The following is a 23,685-nucleotide window of genomic DNA, read 5'->3' as shown; positions in this document are numbered from 1 at the left end:
TTATACAGGATCAAAAACTCTTCACTTCAAAAGGGAAAAAAGTCCCTCACGCTGCCAATCACTCGAAATCACTTGACATTTTGGTTCTTCATCTTCATCATGTAAAATCTTTTCCTTTCTTTCATCTTTTGTTGTAAGAATTTCACCTGATGAAAGTCTTAATAACATGAGCTGAAGTGACTGACAGAGAGGCTTTTTTTCACTTTTCAAAATGAAGTCAAGAAGCCAAGGCAGCACATATACTTCACGTCCAACAGGTGCACACACACCCTCATTCTTTCAGCCAGCCCCATGTGTGCGTTTGAAGTGTAAAACTGGGGCCAACTTTCTCTGGAAGCGCAGAGTTCTTTTAAAAATATATGTAAGTGGCACAAAAATACAGCACTTTATAAAAAGAGTGACATTTAAAAGGCACTGAGAAACAAAATCACCTACAGACTCGATAAACGAGGCCTTCTGGTCACCTCCCTTGGAGCTGGACCACTTTGGAAAACATGTTTCAACTTTTTTAATAGTCGCTCACTTTTCGCTGTTGTTACAAGTAAACCAGGATGTGCAAGGTTATCATCTCCACTTTACTTTTCAGCACTACGTGGAGCCAGAAATGATCACCATTGCATGAGGGTTAGTAGATAGTGCTAACTTGGGTAGCAAGCTATCCTTGTCGTGGGTTCCAGTAGGATTTCCGAGCTCCCAGTTGGAATTTTCAACTCGAACACAGAATTGAGAAGTCCGGTGACTCCAGTAAGCAAAGGAGCTAAAGCCATCCTTACCAGCACACCAGCCAGTGAAAGGAGTCACTCACCAAACTTCAAACCTTCCAATAAGAACTCATGTTTGGTGTGCAGCTGTTATAAAGGTGCAGATCAGCTGTAGAGGTCAAAATCCCTTTTTAATCAGGACGTCAACACGTTTATTCTGCTGTTGTGAAACTGGACATGTGAAAACAGCCGTATTTCCTGCAGTGTGTCAAACAGCAGTGACTAACCTTATTTATTGCTTAAGCTTTGTGGAAACTGATTATGGGAAATTAGTGTGAAATAAACGACGGGAAGACGGGAGGAGGAAAAGTAGGTCACCTGTAGGAAATAATCAAATAAACAGGTCTGCTCAGCTGCTTACCCTCCCTCCTCTGCCCACATGACTCGTCCCTACATCCCACCAGCTTTAATCTTTTATTCCTTTATCGCTCCGTCTCGACACTTGTGTGTCTCTCGGCATGTCCTGTCAGTCTCCAGGTGTGCTTCCCTTCTACCGCACATCTGTGTCTGCCCTGCATCGTGTTGAAGTGGAGGCTGACTGATGGCTCTGTCTCTCAGCTGTCTCACGCTGATGAATGACACTCAGGGACCATCCTGTTCTCCATAATATATCATTAGCTCCTGCCCTAACACTCTCCACCTCCTCCGTTGTCTCGCACATGCATACACGCTCATAAACACTCAGGTGCCCACGCATTTAATGCCACATCTTTCTTTAATGTACTGGGCAGGAAACTCCACAAATACCGCTAACAATCACCAAATGACATGGAGCTATTACGTTTAAGGTGCTCTTTCCCTGTTCTGTGGGTCAGAAAGTGCAGCTCCACAATAGTTACAACAATAGTTACACTAACTGACTCACATCAAAGGTTTCTTTAAGTCATTATTGCTTCAGTCTAAAACACTGGGTTACAGTTAAAGCTGGACTCATGACCTCACAGGATCAACAATGAAGCAGTTTGAAATGTTCATACTGTCACATTCAGGAGGGGCTAACACACTAACCTGCAGGCTGAAGTCTGTAGAAGTCCAGCAATCATTCAAATCAGCCTAAACTGGTCAAAGCTGTAGGGAAACGTCTCATCATGTTTTTGGGCTCTTTGCTCCTTTACAGCTTTAATGCTTTGATTTAAAGTTTAAATGTAAAACTGCATCAAGATATTTTGTAGTGGGATGTCAGGACGAAGAGGTCGCCAATAAGAATATTGTTTAAAGATAAAAAAAATCAGTCTTCAGTTCAATTCAGTTTTATTTATACAGCGCCAAATCAAAACAACAGTTTATATTGTAAGGTAGACCCTACAATAATACAGAGAAAACCCAACAATCATATGACCCCCTATGAGCAAGCACTTTGGAGACAGTGGGAAGGAAAAACTCCCTTTTAACAGGAAGAAACCTGTTCAGCTTTAAAAGGAGGCTTTAAAAACTGCACTTTCCAAATAAATGGGCTACGTCCAAACACTGAGGGATTTGGGGCATTACATTGTCATAGACACCTGGGAAAACACTCTGTTGCCGTTGGACTCTGATGTTGATGCTTTAACTGATCAATGATCTTTAAGATGATGCTTCCACTTCCATCAGACGTGCTGCAGAGTGTCTCAGAAGCATATCCCAGCTCCACATTGATTAAAACACCACCAGTCTATTATTTTATGGAAGGCATGTCAAGCTAGACAGAGCAGGTGAGCAGGGAAGGAAGTCCAGGCCAGGATCAGCTTTGGGAATCTGCTTAGTGCAAAATAGAATAGAATAGAATAGAATTCAACTTTATTGTCATTGCACATGCACAGGTACAGGGCAACGAAATGCAGTTTGCATCCATCCAGAAGTGCTTTAGTGATATAGATATATTACAATATATATTAGCAATAATATAGATATGTGAGTATATTACAGAAATGGGTCTATTATGGTATGTTATAATGTACACGGTATGAAGTATGTTGTGAATATTCTATAACTATAAGTATGTACAGGCTGTAGTGAGTACAAGCTATGTACAGGCTATGAACAGGATATAAATATGAAAAACTATACAGAATATGAAATAAATAACTTTACAGAATCTGAGATATACAGCTATACAGAAATGGGAACTATGCAAGTTGTAAACAGTTGTAGGATTAAAAATTATCGTATGTACAGAATGATTATTTACACAGAGCTATACAGTAGTGCAGTTAAGATAAGTGAGGGTGTAGATAGTTTCTACAGAGGCTATATAAAGTGCTAGTGGTTGTGAGTGGTGGTTCAGTCCATGTTATTATTGTGTGTTTGAGGGTACAGTTGTCCATTGTGGGTGTGTGTATGTTCAGTCCATCAGTTAACATGGGTCAGATGTCAGGAGGCAGAGTTCAGGAGTCTGACAGCTGTGGGGAAGAAGCTGTTCCGGTACCTGGTGGTCTTAGTCCGGAGGCTCCTGTGGCGCCTCCCAGAGGGCAGGAGGGTGAAGAGTCCATGTGATGGGTGACTGGGGTCTTTGATGATTTTCCCAGCCCTTTTCAGACACCGCTTCCTGTAGATGTCTTTTATGGCAGGAAGTGGTGCTCCGGCGATGCGCTGGGCAGTTTTCACGACCCTCTGCAACGCCTTCCGGTCCGAGGCAGAGCAGTTCCCGTACCAGACTGTTATACAGTTGGTCAGGATGCTCTCGATGGTGCAACGATAGAAGTTCACCAGGATGTCTGAGGACAGGTGGTTCTTCCTCAGAGTCCTCAAGAAGAAGAGGCGCTGGTGAGCCTTCTTGACCAGCTTGGAGCAGTTGGTCGTCCAGGTGAGATCCTCGGAGATGTGGACTCCCAGGAACTTGAAGCTGCTCACACGCTCCACAGCCGTCCCCTTAATGTGGATGGGTGGATGTGGGTCAGCATTCCTCCTGTAGTCCACGATGAGCTCCTTGGTCTTCTCGGTGTTAAGCAGCAGGTTGTTTGTGTCGCACCACTCAGCCAGACGATCCACCTTCTCCCTGTAGGCCTCATCGTTGTCACTGATGAGGCCAATCACCGTGGTGTCATCTGCAAACTTAATGATGGTGTTGGAACCATCAGCAGGTCTGCAGTCGTGGGTGAAGAGGGAGTAGAGGAAAGGGCTCATCACACAGCCTTGTGGTACACCGGTGTTCATTGTGATGGTAGATGAGCAGTGGTTATCCAGCCGGACATGTTGGGGGCGGTTGGTCAGGAAGTCCAGTGACCATTTGCAGATGATAAATAAATAAAAGACCCCGCACAGACGACATGCTCTGTCTACAGTCATTTGGATCCTCACAAAGGATTAAACAAAACTGTGTTAGAGACATGCAGGCAGTGTAAATGGTAAACACATGAATTCATCCCTGTTTGTTATTTTATTAAATATGAGCCGTGCTGTAGAGGGCAAGTCAGACATCTCTCTGAGTAAAAGTGATCCGAGTCGAAAACGCTCCGACGGTCACGTTCAGCTCGAAGCTGCGTCTGAGTAAATGAAGAAAGAAATATACGGGGCGAGATGAGACGAGATGGAGGCTCAATACAGCTAATGGTTTTGTTGTGTTTGCTGCACATTAGCTTCGTCCAGGCCTGAAACTCATTACTGAACACGACTTCTCCATCCGCTGAGGCTCACACTGATATTTACAGGCTGAACCTGCAGAGGCTGATGTTTTCGGACAGTCTGTGTTCATCTAATTATTTAGAAATGAATTATATTAAGTTTCTGGCTATTTATGTGTCAATATCTGTCTGCTTTTGTTGACGGCAGGAGAAACACAGGTATGCACAGGCCCTTCAAATGAAAGAGAAAAAATCAATATTGCAGCAGGAAAATAAACAAGGCTCTGATGCGTTTGATGAACGGCGGATGATCCGATCATTTATTAGCTACTACTTCATCTGCTGTCTCGACGCAACACTTTCCAAACAAGAAATACAACAAGAAACACAAATATTAGAACAAGAACAATCCATGTAAAAGTAATCCAGAGATTTGAATTTGGAAACTGTTTTTTATTTTTGCTTACTTTAAACATGGGAACAGTCAAACAGTGCAGGGAGGGGGATGAGGTGGGGACCACGTGTTTCCCAGTTCTGTCACATTGTTGTTTCAAGTGGAAATCAGGTTTGTTTGTTTGTTATTTAATTAGCATTATACGTTAATTGGAAACAAGTCTGGTCTCTTAATCCTGCACTACTCCTCCCATACACATGGGACTCTGTGTAAACTGGAGGCTTATACTCAAAGTGGCATGAAGCAAGCTCACAGGTGACTGCTAGCATCGCATTCCTCGCACGGATACTCAGTCGTTTCAGTAAATTGTACTTGTTTATAAAACTACTGCTGCTAACAGGGACAGGTACTCTGCTGTTCCTCACAGCTGACATCAGTAAACTGATCAGTCTGTGCATAACTGTCATGGAAATATCAGCAGGAAACAAACTGGATTGCAATGGTGGGAACAAAGTGCGCATTGAGGAGACACAGGAGACGTCATTTCAGCCTAAACTATGTTTTATCGTTTTGCTCATAAAGAATCCAGATGTGCGTGATGTTCATGCAGATCCACACATTAATTTCATGCTAACACGCTAACCTCTGCTTTTACCAGCAGCACACTCGATGATTACTTTTTGATTATTTTAATCAGGAAACCACGTGACTGCGTCACCTTTGCTCCCTCTCAGCTGAACCCTCTATTAGTCATGAATCGAGCCTAAGACGAGTTCCTAATCAGCATTTCAGCAGTTTAGCTTCCAGGCTGACACGACTGCAGGTCTAACACAGACAGCACTGCTGCTTCTCACTGCATCTGTCTCCATTAACGGGAAAAAAGATGCTGTGATGCATGCATGCGCATGCCGCCAGCATCCACGGGGCTTTGGCTGGTTGGAGGCTGAAGCCTGGGGATTGTCATCCATAATAAAGTGTGGGTCTGCAGCATTATTAGCTTTGCAGGTCATTCATTTCACCCCCTTATTAACAGGGACATTGTCAAGCAGCAGCTCAGAACAGTGAAAGGGTGGGAGTGGGGTGGTGTTGTGGGGGTGGGGGTGTAGGGCATTATGGGTAATGGGGCTACAGATCCATGGAGATAGATAGTTTAATTAAGCATGAGAGAAATTAAGACCCCATCGGCCCGAGGTGAAAAATGAGCTCTGAGGGTGGAGGAAGCCATGTTGAACAGAGAGGGTGGGGCGTGTGTGTGTGTGTGTGTGTGTGTGTGTGTGTGTGTGTGTGTGTGTGTGTGTGTGTGTGTGTGTGTGTGTGTGTGTTGATGGCAGTGATAAAGAGACAAAACCACCACTGCTGCCATTGTGTACATCAAACATATTTAAATGGATTTGGTTATTAAATGTCAATCAAATGTAACATTTTTAATGATGCAGGTAAAGAAAAAGAACTCTCAGCCTCTTCATGCAGATTTCGAGTTTGTAGCTTGAAGAGTTTCTGGCAGAGTTGACTGTGATTTGTTCAATGCAAATATTCTTAAATTTCAAACTGAATCTAAGCCAACTCAACTCTTCAGCCTGAAGCTTTGATGCTTTGCATTCCCTTGATGGAGCTTTTGATAATGTAATTAAATTCAAATTAAAGATAATTCCTTGTCATCTGGAAAAGGAAATTAAATTGCCAGAAAAATAAAGTAAAATCACTTTGGCACAGTGTCAGCAGCGGTGCAGACGCTGTATCGCATTAAAGCAAAGCTACATCCCTGCCCACAGCTGTGCCACCACCTCTGGTTTGTCATCAGAAAGAATGGGAGCCAACTGGTGGTTTCAGGCATGTCCCACCAGGAGACATTATATGTCTCATCTGGCTTTGGAACGCCTTTGTGTCCCCAGAGATGATCTGGACCAAGAACCGGGAGAGGGAGGTCTGGCCATCTCTGTTTAGAGTCCTGCCCCAGTGACCCCACCCCGACCCCGGATGGATGGATGATGATGGGTAAAGGCAGCTCTTCATCAGCTCTGCAGTGACTTCTGTCCTTCATAGACTAACACATCTTGAGTTTTGTGTCAGTCTGGTTTGTTTAGGTGTTGCAGGAGGATCATTATTCTGTAGATTTTGTAGCTTCTCACATTTTATTTCTGCTCATTAGCAGTGTTAGTCACAGATTTAAGAAAACTAAGTAATACATTAATGAGCGTAAGAAATAAATTCAAGTAAAACAGAGAAATGAAAAAAAAAACCAGACGCCCCTCAGAGCAGTAGCCATGTTTTATTATAGTAACATGATAATCCTTTGGTCTGCTTCCTGCTCATGACAAAGAGCATCTGCGAGTGGCCACCGGGGCGACTGCTTTCATCACTCATCAATCATCTTTTTTAATTTGAAATTTTTGTTTTCTGTAAAATATTTTTAGCATTTTACTTTTAGAAAGTCATTAAAATTATGAATCAGTCCAATAAAATCAAAAATAAATCAAACTAATAAATAAAATAATACAATAAAAAGATGAGTGATGTGAAATAGAGTAATTGTTTAAAACTTCTGATTTTGACTGATTAATTTAATCCTCACTTTTCCTCTAAATTCTTTGCTCAGTTTGCAGTTTGGTGGTTCAGCTCATCCTGAAGCCACTGATGTTAAACTGTCCTGGACTTAACTTTTAACCACATTTAAGCAAAAAGCATTCAGATGAAAGACAGGAAACCGGCGCTAAGATAGACGTCGAGTTCGGAAGATTGAGGGAAGGAGGGGAAAAAAGGAGGGATGGTTAATTGGAGATGTTAACTTTTAAGTGAGGAGGAGGAGGGAGGCGCTGATGGCGATATTAACTTCAGAGGATGGTTGAAAAGAAACACAGCAGGAATCAAAACAGGAATCCTAGCGGGAGCAAAACAGACTGAGACATCAAGATGGTGAAGATGTAAGAAAGAGAGGAGAGGAGGATGAGTGAGATGACCTTAAAGTGCCGTATGGGGGGAAGTGATGGTTCAGACATGGTGGCAATCACTGCTCATGCTCACTCTGCACAGTTCATTACCACGCAGGTCTGATGTTCTTCTCCATTAACAACATATTTTGGAGCCTCAGGTAATATCTGGGAGCACAGCATCATGACGAAGTCATAACGTACATACTGAGCTCACTGTCTTGGTTGCACGAGCATTTCCAGGCTGACGTCACCCATTTACACACAAGCACCGAGATGTGCCGTCGTCCCCAGGCTGTCAAACACTGCTGCATGTAATGCACTTTTTGTGGGCTGATGGTTTGGCTCTTATAGCTGTTTTTAAGATTTTATTATAATCAAGACCCAAAAATGCAAACTGAAATGAAGAGAGAGCTCACGTCAGAGGTGAAAGAAAGTTCTTCCTTCTCACAGTCGACAAACGCTTCTTACATGGGCTCGTCTGATCGTTGGGGTTTTCTCTCTGGAGTGTTTTTACCATCCATCCATCCTTCCTTCCATCCATGCATGCATCCATCCATCTGTCCGTCCACCCACCATCCATCCATCCACCCATCCATCCGTCCTTCCATCATCCATCCACATATCCAGTTCAGGTTCACAGGAGGCTGAAGCCCATCCAAGCTGCCTTGGCTTTACAGACACATTTACATCTTTGGGGACTTTAGAATCGGCATTAACCCAACCCCACTAACTGCATGTGTGTGGACTGTGGGAGGAAGCCAGAGAGAACCCACGCAGATCCAGGTGGAACATGTACACTCCACACAGAAAGACCTGTCAGATAGCGCTACATAAATTAAATTGAACTGAACTGAAGTAAATGAATGCAGGTCTATAACCAATATTTTATATAAAAAACGATAACTGATGGCTCACTTTAAGACTTTGTTCTACTTGCAGAAAGCGTCTGCTGCCAGGTGGGGGCAGCAGCCTTGTTGGAGTACTCCTGGTTGGTCTGTCAGTCGACTGCAGACAAGAGCAAAGTTAGAACACACAAAGAGTCGACTGCAGGGGGTTGTGTAGCTGTTGCCTTACCTCACAGCATAAAACACTTCGAGGTGGCTGTTGCTGTGATTTGTCGTTATATAATTACATTTAATTTATTTGACAGCGGCACTGTCTGCGCTTTTTCGGTTTGAACTTAATGATCTGTCTCCTGTTCCTTGTGTCGTTCCTTCATTCCCTTTTCTGGATGGTTTATCAACCAATCAGCATCTAACCTACACACAGTCAAGTTACACACTGTCAGGTTTCAGTGAGGGACTACACGGGAACACATTTGCATAGGTTGAAAACTCCTGTTCATTGGCTTTCTTTAGCGAAGTACCTACACAAACAGACACGACCACGGTACCATGAAATAAGCATAATTCACATACAAATTACAGGCTTTGGCTTTGGTTGTGCTCGGCTGGTTTACTTGTTTAGAAAAGCCCTGCACACTGAAATATTGAACGTACCAACCCAGCATGTTTAGATGTGGTGCAAAGAGGTCTTTAACGGTCCATAGGTAACAAGTTGAGAGTTAGAGGTCCATCTCTGACACAGGTATATAAAACCCGGGCTGCTTTTTCCGCTTTTATTCTTGATCAGACACTGTAATCATTTTCATTTAGTCTGTTAAAAAACACACTTGGGAAAAATTGTTTGAGCCAAGATGGTGCAAACACGCTCTTCATACCTCGTGCTGTATCGCTGAACTGATGAGCACCAGCAAAACATATTTTCACTCATATTTTTACAGAAAATAGATGATGTGTTTGGGGAATTTAAAGATGCAGAGGAGGACAAATAGTAATTAAGAAACAGTGGATCCCCTCATCTCCCTGCTTTGTTTCATGCCGGTGATTTGTTCAATAAGGCCTTGCCTGGTAGTTCTAATCCTTTTGTTTTGCTGTGCCAGTCTGGCTATCTGTTTTCAAAGCCTATCGATTATCTTTGCTTCCCTGCCCCTGCACTTGGCACATGAATGAATCTCATTTCCCCTCCTATTGTTTTCCTGTAACATAAAAACAATCCAGCTGTCGTCTTAATTCACGGAGCCAGAAACCCTGAAAAGGTGGAGGTGGGATTAAAAGCAGCCGCTGGATTTTCAGGAGTGGCAGGCGATCTGATATGAGCCTCTGCTGTATTAGCGAGGAAAGAAAGTCGTTTCATCTTTTCTTCTAAAACGTCCCACGTGACTGATAAAATTTACATCTACACAATATCTGAGGTGCAACTAGTGGTCAGTAAATCCCAGTTTTCCTCTTGGACTTGGTAAACTTCCAAACTCATGGCTTAGTCGCCAAGCTCTGAAAAGTCCTGTGCTCACTCTTGATACCACTTTATCTGGGAACAATCACAGTGACAGTTGGCAGATGACAGAGCTGCACGTCCAAAACTAGATGAACATGCAGAGGTCACGGTGAGGCCACTGACTGCTTCAGAACTTCCAAAGTCAGTTTTCAACTTCCTGTTGTTGTTTCAAAATATCACAAGAACCAAGTCGCTCATGAGTTCTTGACACTATTTTTATCTCCAGTCAACAAGTATCAATGACAACTCATGCCAAGTTCATTCAGTGCTTATAAACTCCTGGGAAAGACCTGAATTTGATAGATTTGTAATTTGATTTATCCCAAAGGACTCGTTATTTCCATTTAATGAGTCTATTTTGGTTGTGCTCTTTTTCTTCTCCTATTGAAAAACTGCTGACGATAGAGTGTGTACACTTTTTACAGACCTTCTACTCCTCTCTGTAACGTTTAAAGTCCAAGGTTAAAGCAGAGTATTAGGGATAACTAAGTATTCGAGCCCCGCAGAAACCAAAGTAGCTGTAATTTGATGTCCTTGGTGTGATTTATGGGCTGAAACGCACTCGGATCATGCTGGTGTTAAAGCCTTGATATGCTGGCAACCTGTTAGTTTTGTTTGTGCCGTGATAATTTGATAAAGCAGATGAATCGCTGTTTAGACCACCTCTTTGCAAATGGGTCTAATTAAGTGGCGATAATCAGAGGGTAGCATGAAAAGCTTCGTTTTCTCAGTTTACTGTGATGTGGGATTGAGATGTGCCGAGCGTGCTGGTGGGATATATCAGCTTGATAAAACATGACATACCTGAGCAGTCTCACAGCATCTCAGGGAATGGTAACCTGGATGTATTCAGCTGTGCTAGCAGCTCGGTGCCCTTCAGACTACTGTTCGAATCCTGACTGCGTGACGGATGTTTTTGGGGTGAGCACCTCTGTTTTTGGAGGCCTGAGAAATGGTCAGTGACGTCTGTATGAGTGCGATGACCTCCATCTGCAGCTGTCACCTGGTGTTTTAGCTCTACAGTGGGTCACAAGGACAGTCCATCAACCCCAGCTAACTTTTTACCTTATCTTTGGCCAAGTTTCAGCAGCAGAACACCTCGCTGCATCCCCTCGTCCCAGAAAAGTTGTCATATCCTCCTGAGAACCGAGGGAAAAAGAATCTGTGATTTCCTTCCTCCTTGGAGCTGAAAGACGCCACCAAACACATCAATGGCAAGCCAAGGATATCTTCTATTTAATACATCAGGACTCAAGTAAGTCCAAAGATATAGACTAAAAACTAGTGCTGTCAGCATTAATCTCGTTAAAATGACGTTAACGCCATAACCGCGGCAAATCTCTGTTAGCGAGTCAGCGTGGATCGCACCGTGCGTCAATGCCTTAGCACGGTTAGCTCGTTAACGTTAGCGCCATGCAGCCCTATGCACGACATAATGAAGGCTGGTTCTCAGGAGGACATATCAGTCAGGTTTCTGGTAGTGGGAGATGGCCATCACTGATACTGCTCTCCTAATGCAAGCCAGAAAAATAAAGGTTGATGAACTTATGGTATATTTCACAAACTGTGCATGCTGGGAAAGTATACTGAACATTTGAGTCCAATAATATATTTATTCAATTTTCAACACTTTGCAGTTCTTTCCATTTGACTTTATCCTGCGGTCCCTCGATACTCTGTCGGTGTCATTATACATGTCCCACAATAAAACCGCGTTTATGCTGAAGGACTAGACGGCTTTTCATTTGCAGAAGTGAGAATGTGCTGTGCTTGTATACGGCAATAAACTAAATTGGCAGTGGGAGCGAATGCCAAAATAAGCCTTTCTATAAAAATAGAGTTCCTGCAGTGGAAAAATGACTCATATGACCAATTACAGCGATCCAACAGACAAAGAAAGACCGACCGGCATCAATTGCAATCCTACTTCAAATAAAGGCTCGTAACTTTCTGCAGTTGAAGTAAATAAAGGCCCGGGTTAGTCTTTGAAGAGAGGTGGTCATTAGCTTTGGGCAGCAAAGGGAAAAATCACAGTTTCTGCTAAAATACAACATTTTCCACGTTTCTATATTTCTTGGATGATGACGAGTCCTGAAAGGAATATGAGATGCATCGCTGTCAACGTCACGAGGTTACCAAGCGGACATACCAGGCCTGCGTCGCCACCTCGCTCATGTTTGCTACCTCGTTTAGAAAATCCAGGTGTTTCATCAAGAAATTCATTTCCAAGTGCAGAGTGAGCATTCCTGAATACGTGGATACTCACTGTTAACACAGGACTTTTGTCTAAATCCGTTCCCCCTTATTCAAGGATGAGAGGAGTTTGTCTCCTGTAGATAATTTCAAAGCGAGGCATTGATAAAATCACACTAATAAGGAGACGGGCAGAGGGATGGAGATCTTTGTCTCGCTCTGACTCTAATGGTTTTTGTCTCCCGCCGTCTGGTAGGAGTCGCTCTGTAAGTGTCATTAGGATGCACGGGGAGTCGCTTCGGCTAAATATTGTGCAGGCTTCATTTAGCACAGATGAAACCATGACTCACTGTGGACTCATAGAGCAAGTGAGTCACGTCGCAACCCAAATCATTTTCTCCGGCTGCTGAGTGAGTTATCCCAACAGCTACCGGCATTGTGTTTCTGAAGCCTCCAAACCTTTTAGTCCCATTCTGGTGTATTATGTTAATTGGTCCTCGATGATTTCAGGGCTGGACCGACTGCAGATTGGACTCCCCGATGCTCCGAGGCTCATTAAACATGTGATTGTTCTTGTCATGTGGAGAGACGTCAACAAGAGACGCGTCAGCTGTTGTGGATCTTTGTTTAATCGCAGATCAGAACCTCAGCTTAAGGGAGCTTTTATTTTGATAGGAGGCAGGGGATTTGTTTTTTTTGCATATAAATTTAAAGCTGTGCTAACTGATGTTTTACAAGAGACTACATCACATGTTTGGCACTGCTGATTCCCCCTCAGCTGCAAAAAACATCTCCAACCTCTACACAACTGCATATGTTCACGTGGAGTGATGGAGAGCGCTCAGGCAGATAATCAGTGTTGAAATCTGATGAAAAATAAGAACGGGCCCCTGGTTTAGCACTCCACAGCACCACACTGTGTCTATGAATCTGAAAATACCAACAACAATAAAGCCACTGAAGCTGAACTGCACTATTGCCCAGAAAGCTGACGAGAGAGCCGAAGCGTTCAGGTGAAAGCGGCGATGACGTTCCTGCAGGTGGATTAGCCGCTCCTTAAGTTCTAAGGACCACCTGACCTCAGCGCTGTGCTGGACGCCCTGATTTATTTTTATTAAATTGACCTATGAGCTCAATTCCAATCTCATCTGGCAAAAAAACATTTACTAATTTAATACAAGATTACACTCTAAATCCTTCAGTGCAAGTTCATTAACTCCATTTTCACGGCGGCGACATTTGTCTCATTATCTCGGAAACTATTTCCATTTTGTTGGTGCCGTTACTGCCCCGTCATCGCTTCTCCGAGCTGTCGGATGCTGACGAAGCAGGACTTGAACGCTGTTCTGTTAATAAAGATGAATTTCATGCAGAAATTGGCTGAATGTTGATGATCTCTCCCCCGTCCTCCGTTTGTTCGCAGCTCGGAGACATTCAGCCCGAGTTCAGCCAAATTTCATTCGTCAAACATTAAGAAGCAGGGTCCCTGTGACCAGCCAGCTGTTCTGCTACGCCATTTCCTTTTTCTTCCTCTGTGGAGGACTACCTGGCTGTGCTTTACGCTCTTCTACCCCAGCAGCATTTTTCACATTTCCCCCGGTGAGTGCTCAGTCATAACATGCCTGCTGCCCTTTGGAGCATCTCCTGACCTTTCAGTCTGGACAGATCTTCTCCTGCAGAGAAAGTTGGGCTCTAACCGGAGACCAAGGCTTTCCGAGAGGTTTAAACTACGGCTGTCTAAGTGTCGGAGGAGAAGGCGGGAGGGAAAACATCTCCGTGTAGCTTCAGATGACATTTCAAAGAAAGTATGTGTGAAAATAAATCGTCTGAAAGGAGCTGGCACCTTTAAGCAGTCAGAATAACTGAAGATCCACCAGGAAGCACATAGTTTTACTTTGCAGCATCTATAGGAAAGAAAATCTTGTTCTCAAACCACTGCAGTCTTAATATGTTCAAAAATAATCCACATGGACTTTTATCTATCCTGACTTCTTGCTTTGATTTGCAACAGGATGTCCATTTTAAACCCCTCCCACATCCTGTCTCCTAAAAAACGCTGTAAGCTGCCATCAGCAGTCAGTGTGCTCTGGGTGAGGCATATTTCTGCCCTGAATATAAATGCTAAGTGGAGATGCATTTTAATGAACCTTCAAACCAGCAAGATTTACGGTCTCTCTTAACCCCAGTGTTTGTTTTCATGCAACATGCTCTCCTAAGTATGATTTATTGCTCTGTTTAACAAATCCCAACACTTAAAGGGCACCTGTGCTGCTCATTGCTGACTGTCCTGAAGTAGCTTTGCATGATTCACGGCTCAAAATAACTCTTCTGCACTTTACACTGGGCCTGAGTGCAGCTTCTCACTGCACCCGTCTGAAATGCTGCCCTCCGATCCTCTAACCGGGTCTCCTCCTCCACAGATTCTGGGATTTGTTTTAAACAACAGATCTTTACAGGTTAGCTCTTACCCTTTGTTATGGGCCTTAGTTTGAAACTGTGAGTGTGGACGTGTGTGCTGTATGTTCAAACATGTCTGCTTTTCTTTATGTGTGGGTTTTATTCAAACGTCAAAGTTTGAAATTCATTTTGTAACTCGCCGTACAGATGAAGTTATGGATGATTAACTGTGACATCGTGCAAACATTAAATTAGTTCATGCGAAGCTGAAGAAATCTGGGCTTTCAGGAAACTTAAACCGTGCCGTCTGCAGTTTGGCCTCCTGCTCTGACTTCTGTGGTCTGAACAGGGTTTGATGTACCTCGTTCAAACAGGGGAAGAGCTCAGAGGGAACCATTAGCTGGGTCCTCTGTGCTGCCTCAGCACTGTGGAAAAGGAGCATTTTTGAGCTCCACATCTTTTTAACAGGTGATTTTAAATGTAGAGAGGTGAGGTAGGAGACGATAGTGTCGCTGTCTGAGGATGGAAAAATACAGAGAGCAACTGTCTCAGTAGGAAGCAGAGCTCAGATGAGACAGTTTCACTTAGAGAGCGAGAGCTACACGGGTGTTTGGAGGCTGGACTGGAAACAGTGCAGATTTTAGGGGTCACATCAGCAGCAAAGAGACAAAAAAGGTTGAAATTTCACAACAAAAAAGCAGCTATTATATGACAGTGTTAGTGGATGAAGTGAAGAGTTGGAGACTTGCATTAATCTCCCCAAAGTCTTAGTGGGGGGATAAATGAAGGGTGCACATGGTCCTTGTGCTCAGATGAAGCGTCAGGTCTTCTTAGGGAGTAAAATTAGTCTTTTTTGAGAGATTTCAACAAACCTGGAAACATAGAAGAGCGCTAGCATGAAAACCCTCGGGACGTTTATCTGGCAGACGCTCGATTGGATTTCATTCCTCACGGGTCCTGATCCCAAACATTTTTCAGCAGGGAGAGGGCAGCAGAAAGCGTGGAAGCACCGGATGATGGCAGCAGATTTAGTGAAGACACAGTCCCTGGAGGGGGTGGCTGCTGCATCAGAGAGTAGATTTTATGTTGCGTTCAGAAAACATGGCAGCTCATGTAGTTTGGAGAGCTTAATGTGTTACGGGAGGATGCAGGGAGAGGTCTGAAAGGGAAGGATTGATAGGGAGGCCTGTTCTGTCGGGGTTTGTAGGGAAATGATGAAGAGAGTGGTACAACTGCACAAACCCGGTGATAAGCCAGAGGTCAAAGGTTCATGCAGCCCCGGGGGCGAGGCTGCTGCTACACTTGTGCTGGAACTTCATTTCAATACGACATGACTCTGTGAGTCATTTACAAACAGGACGGGAGCAGCCGGTTCGTCGCAAGCAGAAAAGAATATAAACGTATGTCATACATGCATCATACATACTTACTGTTGTCTGGCAGTAAGAGTCTGTAGGATGGAAACGGGCTTCAGTAACTGACAGGCTCTGGTGTAAGACTGTAGACTTGTATCAAGACAACGGACTTAAAGAGATAAAACCAACCGGACTGACAAACCTTTGTTTCTATGCTCTTTACTGTAGCGTCACATCTTTCACAGGGAGCCTGACGTCCACAGTTCTCAAGATATCATTTTCATTTTGGTTTTAATGGACTTTGACCTTCATTGTTAGCCCAATGTCAAAGCAGACCTTGAAGAAAAGTGTCAAGAAACAATATCGAATAATAAATCATACGACAGGACATGGAGAGATCTTTGCAATGCACTTGTTATTTGATTTGAGTTTTAGTTTTAGTGTAGCCCTCGGCCTTCTGGGGGCGTTTAGTGAAAACTGGATGTGCAGATTTCACGGAGGAGTGTTGTGCACGTATCTGTGATCTATATTTCATGTACTGTCAAAGTGCCTGCAGCTGAATCAGGTCCAACAGTAGAAACAGTTATGTGACAGAGCTCATGGATCACGCTGAAACCCCTGCGTGCTGTCCGTGGTCCTGAAACTTGACGAAGGTTCAAATCCACCATCTGACCAGAGCGTTGGCTGGCGTGGGTTACTCCAGCTTCCTCCCACAGTCCAGACACATGCAGGTAGTGGGGTTAATGTTTGAGTGTGTCTGTCTGTGTGAGCCCAGCGACAGACTGAAGACCTGTCCAGGTGTACTCCGCTTTTCGTCCTATCACCGCTGGGATAGGTGATAAGCAGAAGAGAATGGATGGATTTTAAAAGAACTCAAAAAACACATTTTTCCTTAAAGTTTATTAACATCAATGAATTCATCGTACTTGGAGGTTGGGAGGACGAGGCGAGGGGGTTGGCTCTGAAACCCTAGGTGCTGATCTGATTGGCTCGTGTCTTCACAGGATGGTTTATGAGAGCCTGTATTTTCTTCTCAATGTGTCGTTTAGTGTATTCTTTTTTTTTTAATTCATATTTTTATTAAGGTTTCAAAAGCAGGCATTCACAATATGTACATCATGTAAGCATTCTTCATACTTAGGTTATCTGCCTTAGATACTGAAATAGTATTTTAATTTACATCCAAGTCATAAGGGAAGAATACTTATAACGATAGAAGTAATTGAAACCATCACATAATCCGAAAATCAAAAAACAAAAAACAAAACTAACAAACCTAAGAAAGAGAAAAAAAGAAAAAAAAAGAAAAAAAAAAAGAAACACAAAAAAAAAACACGGATGTGTTGGTATGGGGTGATCCTATAAATATATATACATACATCATAATTATTGGTTTGTAATAGTAAAATCTGGCCTATGAGGCGTGATATATTTAACCCAGTTTTCCCAATATGATGTAAATTTCTCCAGCTTGTGGTTAACAGAAGCTGTTATCTTTTCCATGTTATAAATTTCCATTGTGATTTCCATCCATGTACTTATGTTTGGGCTCTCTGGGGATAACCATTTTCTGGTGATATTCTTTTTACAGGCCACCAATAAAATATTTATTAAATGTTTATCATATTTAGGCCATTCCTGAGGTATATATCCAAAGAACATAGTCTTACTCTCGAGAGGTATTTCACGTTTAAAGATATCCTGTAAGGCATTATGTATTTCTCTCCAATAATCCCTCAAGATTGAGCAGTCCCAGAAAATATGGTAATGATTTGCACTTTGATTTCCACAGTTCCTCCAACAAGCAGGGGGGTTATCATCATCATGAGACTTCTGAGAAGGTGTTATAAAGTATCTAATTAGACACTTCCAGCCAAATTCCCTCCACTTTTGTGAGCTAGTACACATCCACTGATACCTCCATATTGCCGTCCATTCTTCCTCTAATATTTTTATCCCTCCTTCCTTCTCCCATTTTGTTCTAATATATGAAGTCGAATGTGGTTTCAAATCCATTAGACCCTTATAGAGACATGATACAATTCTATCAATAGTTTCTGAGTTATAGCTTTTTATAAACAGTTCCATCAAGCGTGTGTTTATCATTGTTACGTTTCTCATCTTCGTGTCGGCATAGTGCCTTAACTGCAGATATCAATAGAAGTCTTCTTTTTCTAATGAAAATGTTTTTCTAAGCATGTCAAAGCTGAACAATTTTCCATCCTTCATTATACTGCACAGGGCTGTTATGCCCTTACCTGTCCAGTCCTTGAATCTAGAATCCAGTTCATTAGGTTTGAACTCTGAGTCGTAAGCACACCATTTAAGAACTGTAATATTGGTCTCGAGTTTATATTCCTTTATAATAGTTCTCCATGTTTTAAGGGTCCTTTTCGTTTGTAAGTTATTGTCAGCTAGAGTTGCCTGAATAGGTATAGACAGCATTTGTTCCTCAATGGTTTTCCTTTGGGCAGTGTATGATTGGTTACACCAGCATATTATTGCTCTCATCTGCGCTGCAAAGTAATAATATCTGAGGTCAGGGAGGCCCCATCCTCCCTTTTGCTTAGCCAGCTGTAGTGTTTTAAGGCGAACCCTTGGTCTTTTACCTTGCCATATATATCTAGATAACATTTTATCCCACTCATTAAATTGACTTTGGTTAATCTCTATTGGTAGGGTTTGAAATAGATACAAAAATCTTGGCAATACATTCATTTTAATAGAATCAATTCTTGAATTAAAACTAAAGAAAGGAATTAAATTCCATCTTACTATATCTTCCTTTATTTTTTTGTATAAGGGTAGGTAGTTCTGTTCGAATAGTTTTGTAAGGTCTTTCGGTAAATTTATGCCTAAATATTTAAAACACTCCGTTTGCCATACCAGAGAGTAGCTACATTTTATTTCTTCTGGTGGGCTGTAGTTATATGAGAGTAGCTGGGTTTTACCTATATTAATTTTATAGCCTGATAATTGGCCGTATTGTTCAAATGACTGCATCAGCTTGGGTAAAGAATATGTTGGGTGTCCAAGGTAAATCAAAATGTCATCCGCGTAGCAAGCCAGTTTATATTGTGTCCCTTTGATAAAAATTCCCTTAATGTCCTTGTTTTGCCTGATGGATTGAGCTAGTGGTTCCAAGTATAGTGCAAAAAGTAACGGTGACCATGCACAGCCCTGTCTAGTGCCCCGTTTTAGGGTAAAACTGTTGGATAGGCATCCATTAATTTTGATCCTGGCTGTAGGATTATCATATAATGCTTGTATCGTTTTAATAATCATATCATGAAAGCCAAATTTATATAGTACCCTGTAGAGGAACTTCCAATTGACACGTTTAGTGTATTCTTATGTGCGGGATATTGTAGTGTGTGCAGTATTCGCTCGGGTTTATTGGCAGTTGGTTGATGGTTGGACAGCTGAGCGGGTGGTCCTCACATGATTCCGATGAATCTGCCAGTAAAGCCAGTGAGGCCAGCCAAATTTTAACCTTTAACTTAGCCTTAGCAGAGTGGATATGTGGCCTGTTTAATCATCCGTACCGACTCTCCTGCCTGAAAAGCAGAAAGCAGGTTTAAGAGTTCAAAGTAGGTCAGGGCAGGGTGAACATTAGTGCTACCTGTCAGGCTTTCTTCTAGATTTATGTGGCCTAATTTTCAGAGCGGAAAGCAACAAGAGGTGGAGGCATTTTTTAAAATTAGAGCTGGGCTTCTGCAGGACTCTTTGCAGCCTTTGTGGTTGCTCCAGATTTTCAAATGTTTCTGGTTATTTTGCAGTTTATAAATATATAAGTTCATAATTTATAATTTGTCTACCAAAACTCACTTTCCCATTTTCCTTCCCCCCTTCCAGCCTGTGAGCTGATGAACCAGGGCATCCTGGCGTTGGTGACCTCTACTGGCTGCGCCTCAGCGAGCGCCCTGCAGTCCCTGACGGACGCCATGCACATCCCACACCTGTACATCCAGAGGAACAGCGAAGGATCTCCTCGCACTGCCTGCCAGTTCAACCCGAGCCCCAGCGGGCAGCGCTACACGCTGGCCGCCCGGCCGCCCGTACGCCTCAACGACGTCATGCTGACGCTGGTGGAGGAGCTGCGCTGGCAGAAGTTCATCGTGTTTTATGACATCGAGTACGGTGAGTGAGCGGATGATTATCTCGTTTTAAGTTCCTGTTAATGATCTTTGATTGAGCCACACAGAAAGCTTACAGCAGGGGTGGGGAAGTCCAGGCCTCGAGGGTCGTCGTCCTACAGGATTTAGATGTGTCCTTGATCCAACACAGCTGATTTAAATGTCCTGAAGTTCTCCAGAGGCCTGATAATGAACTAATCATGTGATTCAGGTGTGCTGACCCAGGGTGAGATCTAACACCTGCAGGACACCGGCCCTTAAGGCCTGGAGTTGGACACCCCAGGTTTAGGGGCATGAATGGAACTGTTGGAAGCTGTGATCTCGTTTGGGATCAAACTGATCCTGATCCTGCTGAAATCTGTCAAATGTGGTAACGCTGCTGGTTATATGAACAGCTGCAGCCTCGTGGAGAACATCAAACTTCTCCACTTCCAGCGTCAGTGGCAGCTTTAATTGGCTCGCTTTCTCAGCTTTCTGCAAGCCTTGTTTAGTCTTCCAGTGAGAAGATTTGCACTTTTCCCTCAGTGATGGATTTGATGCTGTGGGATTTGCAGCTTCATGTGCTGATTTTTCCTCCTTAATGCTAAAACATCAGTGGAATTTTCCCCAAAAACATTGCATTATATTCTTGGAATCTGTTGGTAGTCTTATTTCTAGATGTCTGACTGTATTTCTTGCTGCTGCTGAGATGAGGCTGTTGGTATTTGAACTCTGCTGGGTGCCTGTTTCTCCTTTGGGTTTCAGCGGTGAGGATCCTTTAATGCCCTATCTCAGACCAAGTATCGTAGCGTGGGGCCACGGCTCCTTGATGAGTAACCTGCTCTTTTACACTGTGTGATACGTGCCTGGATTGCTCCCTCTGGCAGTCACAGCTACTCCATCTATTTTTGGGCTTCGTAATGCAAACAGCATCAAGCTGCAACGTTTGAGAGTGTGATCTCTTTATAGCCGGCGGTATCATTTTATTTCAAGAACACAAATAACCTTGTTCATCTGAACAAAAATGGATTTCAGTTCAAAACTCTGTTTCCAAAAGTTGCTTTCAGCTATAGCCTCTCTGCTTTTGTTTAACATTTACCTCCCGTTACTCACATGGGACGCATGTCGACATAGAATTGGAAAACCATTAGGAATAACTCCCGACTACTTAAACGATTTTCGATGTGTCTGCGTCAGAATGCTGGAACAAAAACTTTTTTAGATCGACTCTGCTGCCCGCCGGATTTGTTTGGAATGGCTCGGTTGGACTGTATCTTAATGAAATCACATTAGGCTCAATGGATTTTTGAGCGTAATCAATAGAGGATGGTGGCAATTACAATATAAGGATATAGACAGATGCAGGCATTTAGCTTCTCGGATACTCTTATCCAGAGTGATTTAGAGTAAGTGCATCAGTAACTGCAGGCCAGGATCTGAATCCTTTATTAACGAACCGGCGACTCAGTGAAGAATGAGACCAAAAGGCAAACGTGCAGCTACACAGCGTAACGCAGCTGCAGGCGTGCTTTCTCAAATACCTGTTTCAAAACTACCTGCAGTATTAGCTCATACAGAAACTTCACAGACCTCAGAGATGGTGATTGGTTGGCTTGGTAGGTTCAGGGTGGTCAGCAGCGCTGCAGACCACGCCCCGACAGACACATTAACCAGGTGAAATAAATATTTATTCAGATATTTTGCAAATATTTATTTTTCATTTTTTTAGCAGTTGAGTGATTTTTTCCAATTATTTTTTAAAATTCAGGTCAAGGCTGCGCTACAGGCTGCGAAATCCCAAAGGTGATACAAGCATGACGGCTCACTACAGCTTTTGTTTGGTCTATGAATAATTTAAGTTAAACTTTTTAATTTTAAGAGTTCAAAATGTGTTCATTACATAAATAAAAGAAAATTTTCTCTGTAGCACTTCATGGATTTGACAAGCAACACACTTTAGGTGTTTATACAAAGCATAAAGGAAAAAAGCAATAACAGTGTTTTCTTCATTTTAGATGCAAAAAGTATTTGCAGCTCCCAGTGTTTTCTTTTCCATGGAAACTGGGTCCAAACGGCTCTTTGGGTGCTAAAGGTTGCTGACCCTGGTGTAGACGATCCACTAAAGAATGGATTTAACAGACTTTTGCATCTTCAGAAAAGATGGGACGCTTTGTAAAATGTAAATAACAACCATGCTTACCAAATCTCATGAACGTCAGATCTTATAACACCACATAGAAAACTCATATTTCATACAAAATATTAGCTGAATTTGATGAAAGCAGTAAAATCTAAAATAAATAAATGTAATGGGGGCAGAAATGAAGTAGTGCTAAAAAGAAACAGCTGGACGAACATTTTTCAGCTAATTACGGTAAATTTTTTCACTTTAAGGATTTAATATGTTTTCTCCGTTTTATATAAAATATGATTTTATGATATTTGCAAGTCATTTGTCCCAACAGCTTTGGGTTTGGAACACCTCCCATCGTGGAGGGAGGGTTAGGGTTCAATACAGAAAGTCCTGCAGAGCGTGGAGCTGTCACAGGCTGCAACACGTGCAACCACCCCAACCTTAGCATGGCTGTCACGGTTGTGACTCTGAACGTTGCTCCGAGTGAAAGGTCTGCATTAGTTAGCGCACCGCGTGCAACTGGACGACGTGAAAAACTATTAGTGGATCATTTATAATGTTGTCAGTGAGCACGAGCTGTCGCCGCCTCTTCCTTTTATTAGCTTCCATATCACAGCAAAGCTCGGCGCCACAAAGCAAACACGGCGCACGTAACAGCCGGACACTTTGTGAAGACGCTGCACTCTGATGTTTTCATTATGATTTTGTTTGCTCTCCCTGTAATGTTGCAGCGTTCGGCTTATTGTTGTCATTTCTGCTGATCGCGTTGCTGCAGTTGGCTGAATAGTGGAATGAATGTGAGAATTCAAATAACAGAATAAATCAGATGAATAAATCTGATCAGACTCCATCTTCGGGGCTCGAAGTACCTGAACGGTAACGTTGGGGCCGGTCCTCCAGTTTTCCACACAAAAGGAAAAAACTGAAAGAAATAGAGCCACGAGTACAAAATCCCACCAGCCATGTGCCGGTGTTTCCGTTTTTTTCTTCTGCTTTTTGCTGTGAACAGTGAAAACAGTCAGGGGGTGTAAAAGCCCCGGTCTTTGGACAGATTTAACGGATGCCGTGCTCTGCTGCGAAGCTGCCCTGCAGCTCTGATATGAACAAGCATCAGGTCGAGCGATGAGAGCTCCGAGTGAACCTCTGATCCGGCTCGGGTCAGCGGGGACTCCCTCACAAAACAGCGCTGTCAGTGCCGAGCGCAGAGTTTGGCCGTGGCTGCAGGAGGTGAACGAATGGACGAGCTGTCGAGGATCACGCCGGCTGATGACATTATATGTGACAAAATGTAATAAGGCGGAGCTCCAAGGGGAGCAAAAGCTGGGAAAGCCATTAGATCTTGAGGACTGGAGACATGAGAAAGGAGTAAAAGCATGGGCGCAATTCAACCACACACGGGCTGCATTGATGTTTTTGTTTTACCAAAGTGGACTTTAGAGAGGACACAGGGAGACAGCTGTCAGTTAATTACATCATGTTCTCCTGTTAATAACTTGCTGGATAACTGTGTGAAAGAAGCTGATGGATTTT

The 23,685-nt window shown here is 43.0% G+C and overlaps 1 protein-coding gene across 3 annotated transcripts in view; it reads left to right on the top strand.

The window, feature by feature from the left end:
• The window catches only part of grid1b (glutamate receptor, ionotropic, delta 1b), a 585,542-nt gene that overhangs the window by 303,076 nt on the left and 258,781 nt on the right, over positions 1–23,685 (top strand). For all 3 annotated transcript variants that reach the window (XM_080305280.1, XM_080305279.1, XM_080305281.1), the window contains exon 3: positions 19,762–20,046. In XM_080305280.1, coding sequence (XP_080161406.1) covers positions 19,762–20,046 — 285 coding nt within the window. The remainder of the gene's footprint in view (positions 1–19,761; positions 20,047–23,685) is intronic.

This window comes from Astatotilapia calliptera, chromosome 8 (assembly GCF_964374335.1).
Source record: "Astatotilapia calliptera chromosome 8, fAstCal68.1, whole genome shotgun sequence".
In the NCBI taxonomy this organism is placed as follows: Eukaryota; Metazoa; Chordata; class Actinopteri; order Cichliformes; family Cichlidae; genus Astatotilapia; species Astatotilapia calliptera.
The sequence above is the reverse complement of the archived record's forward strand: the minus strand, read 5'-3'. Positions and strand labels throughout refer to the sequence as shown.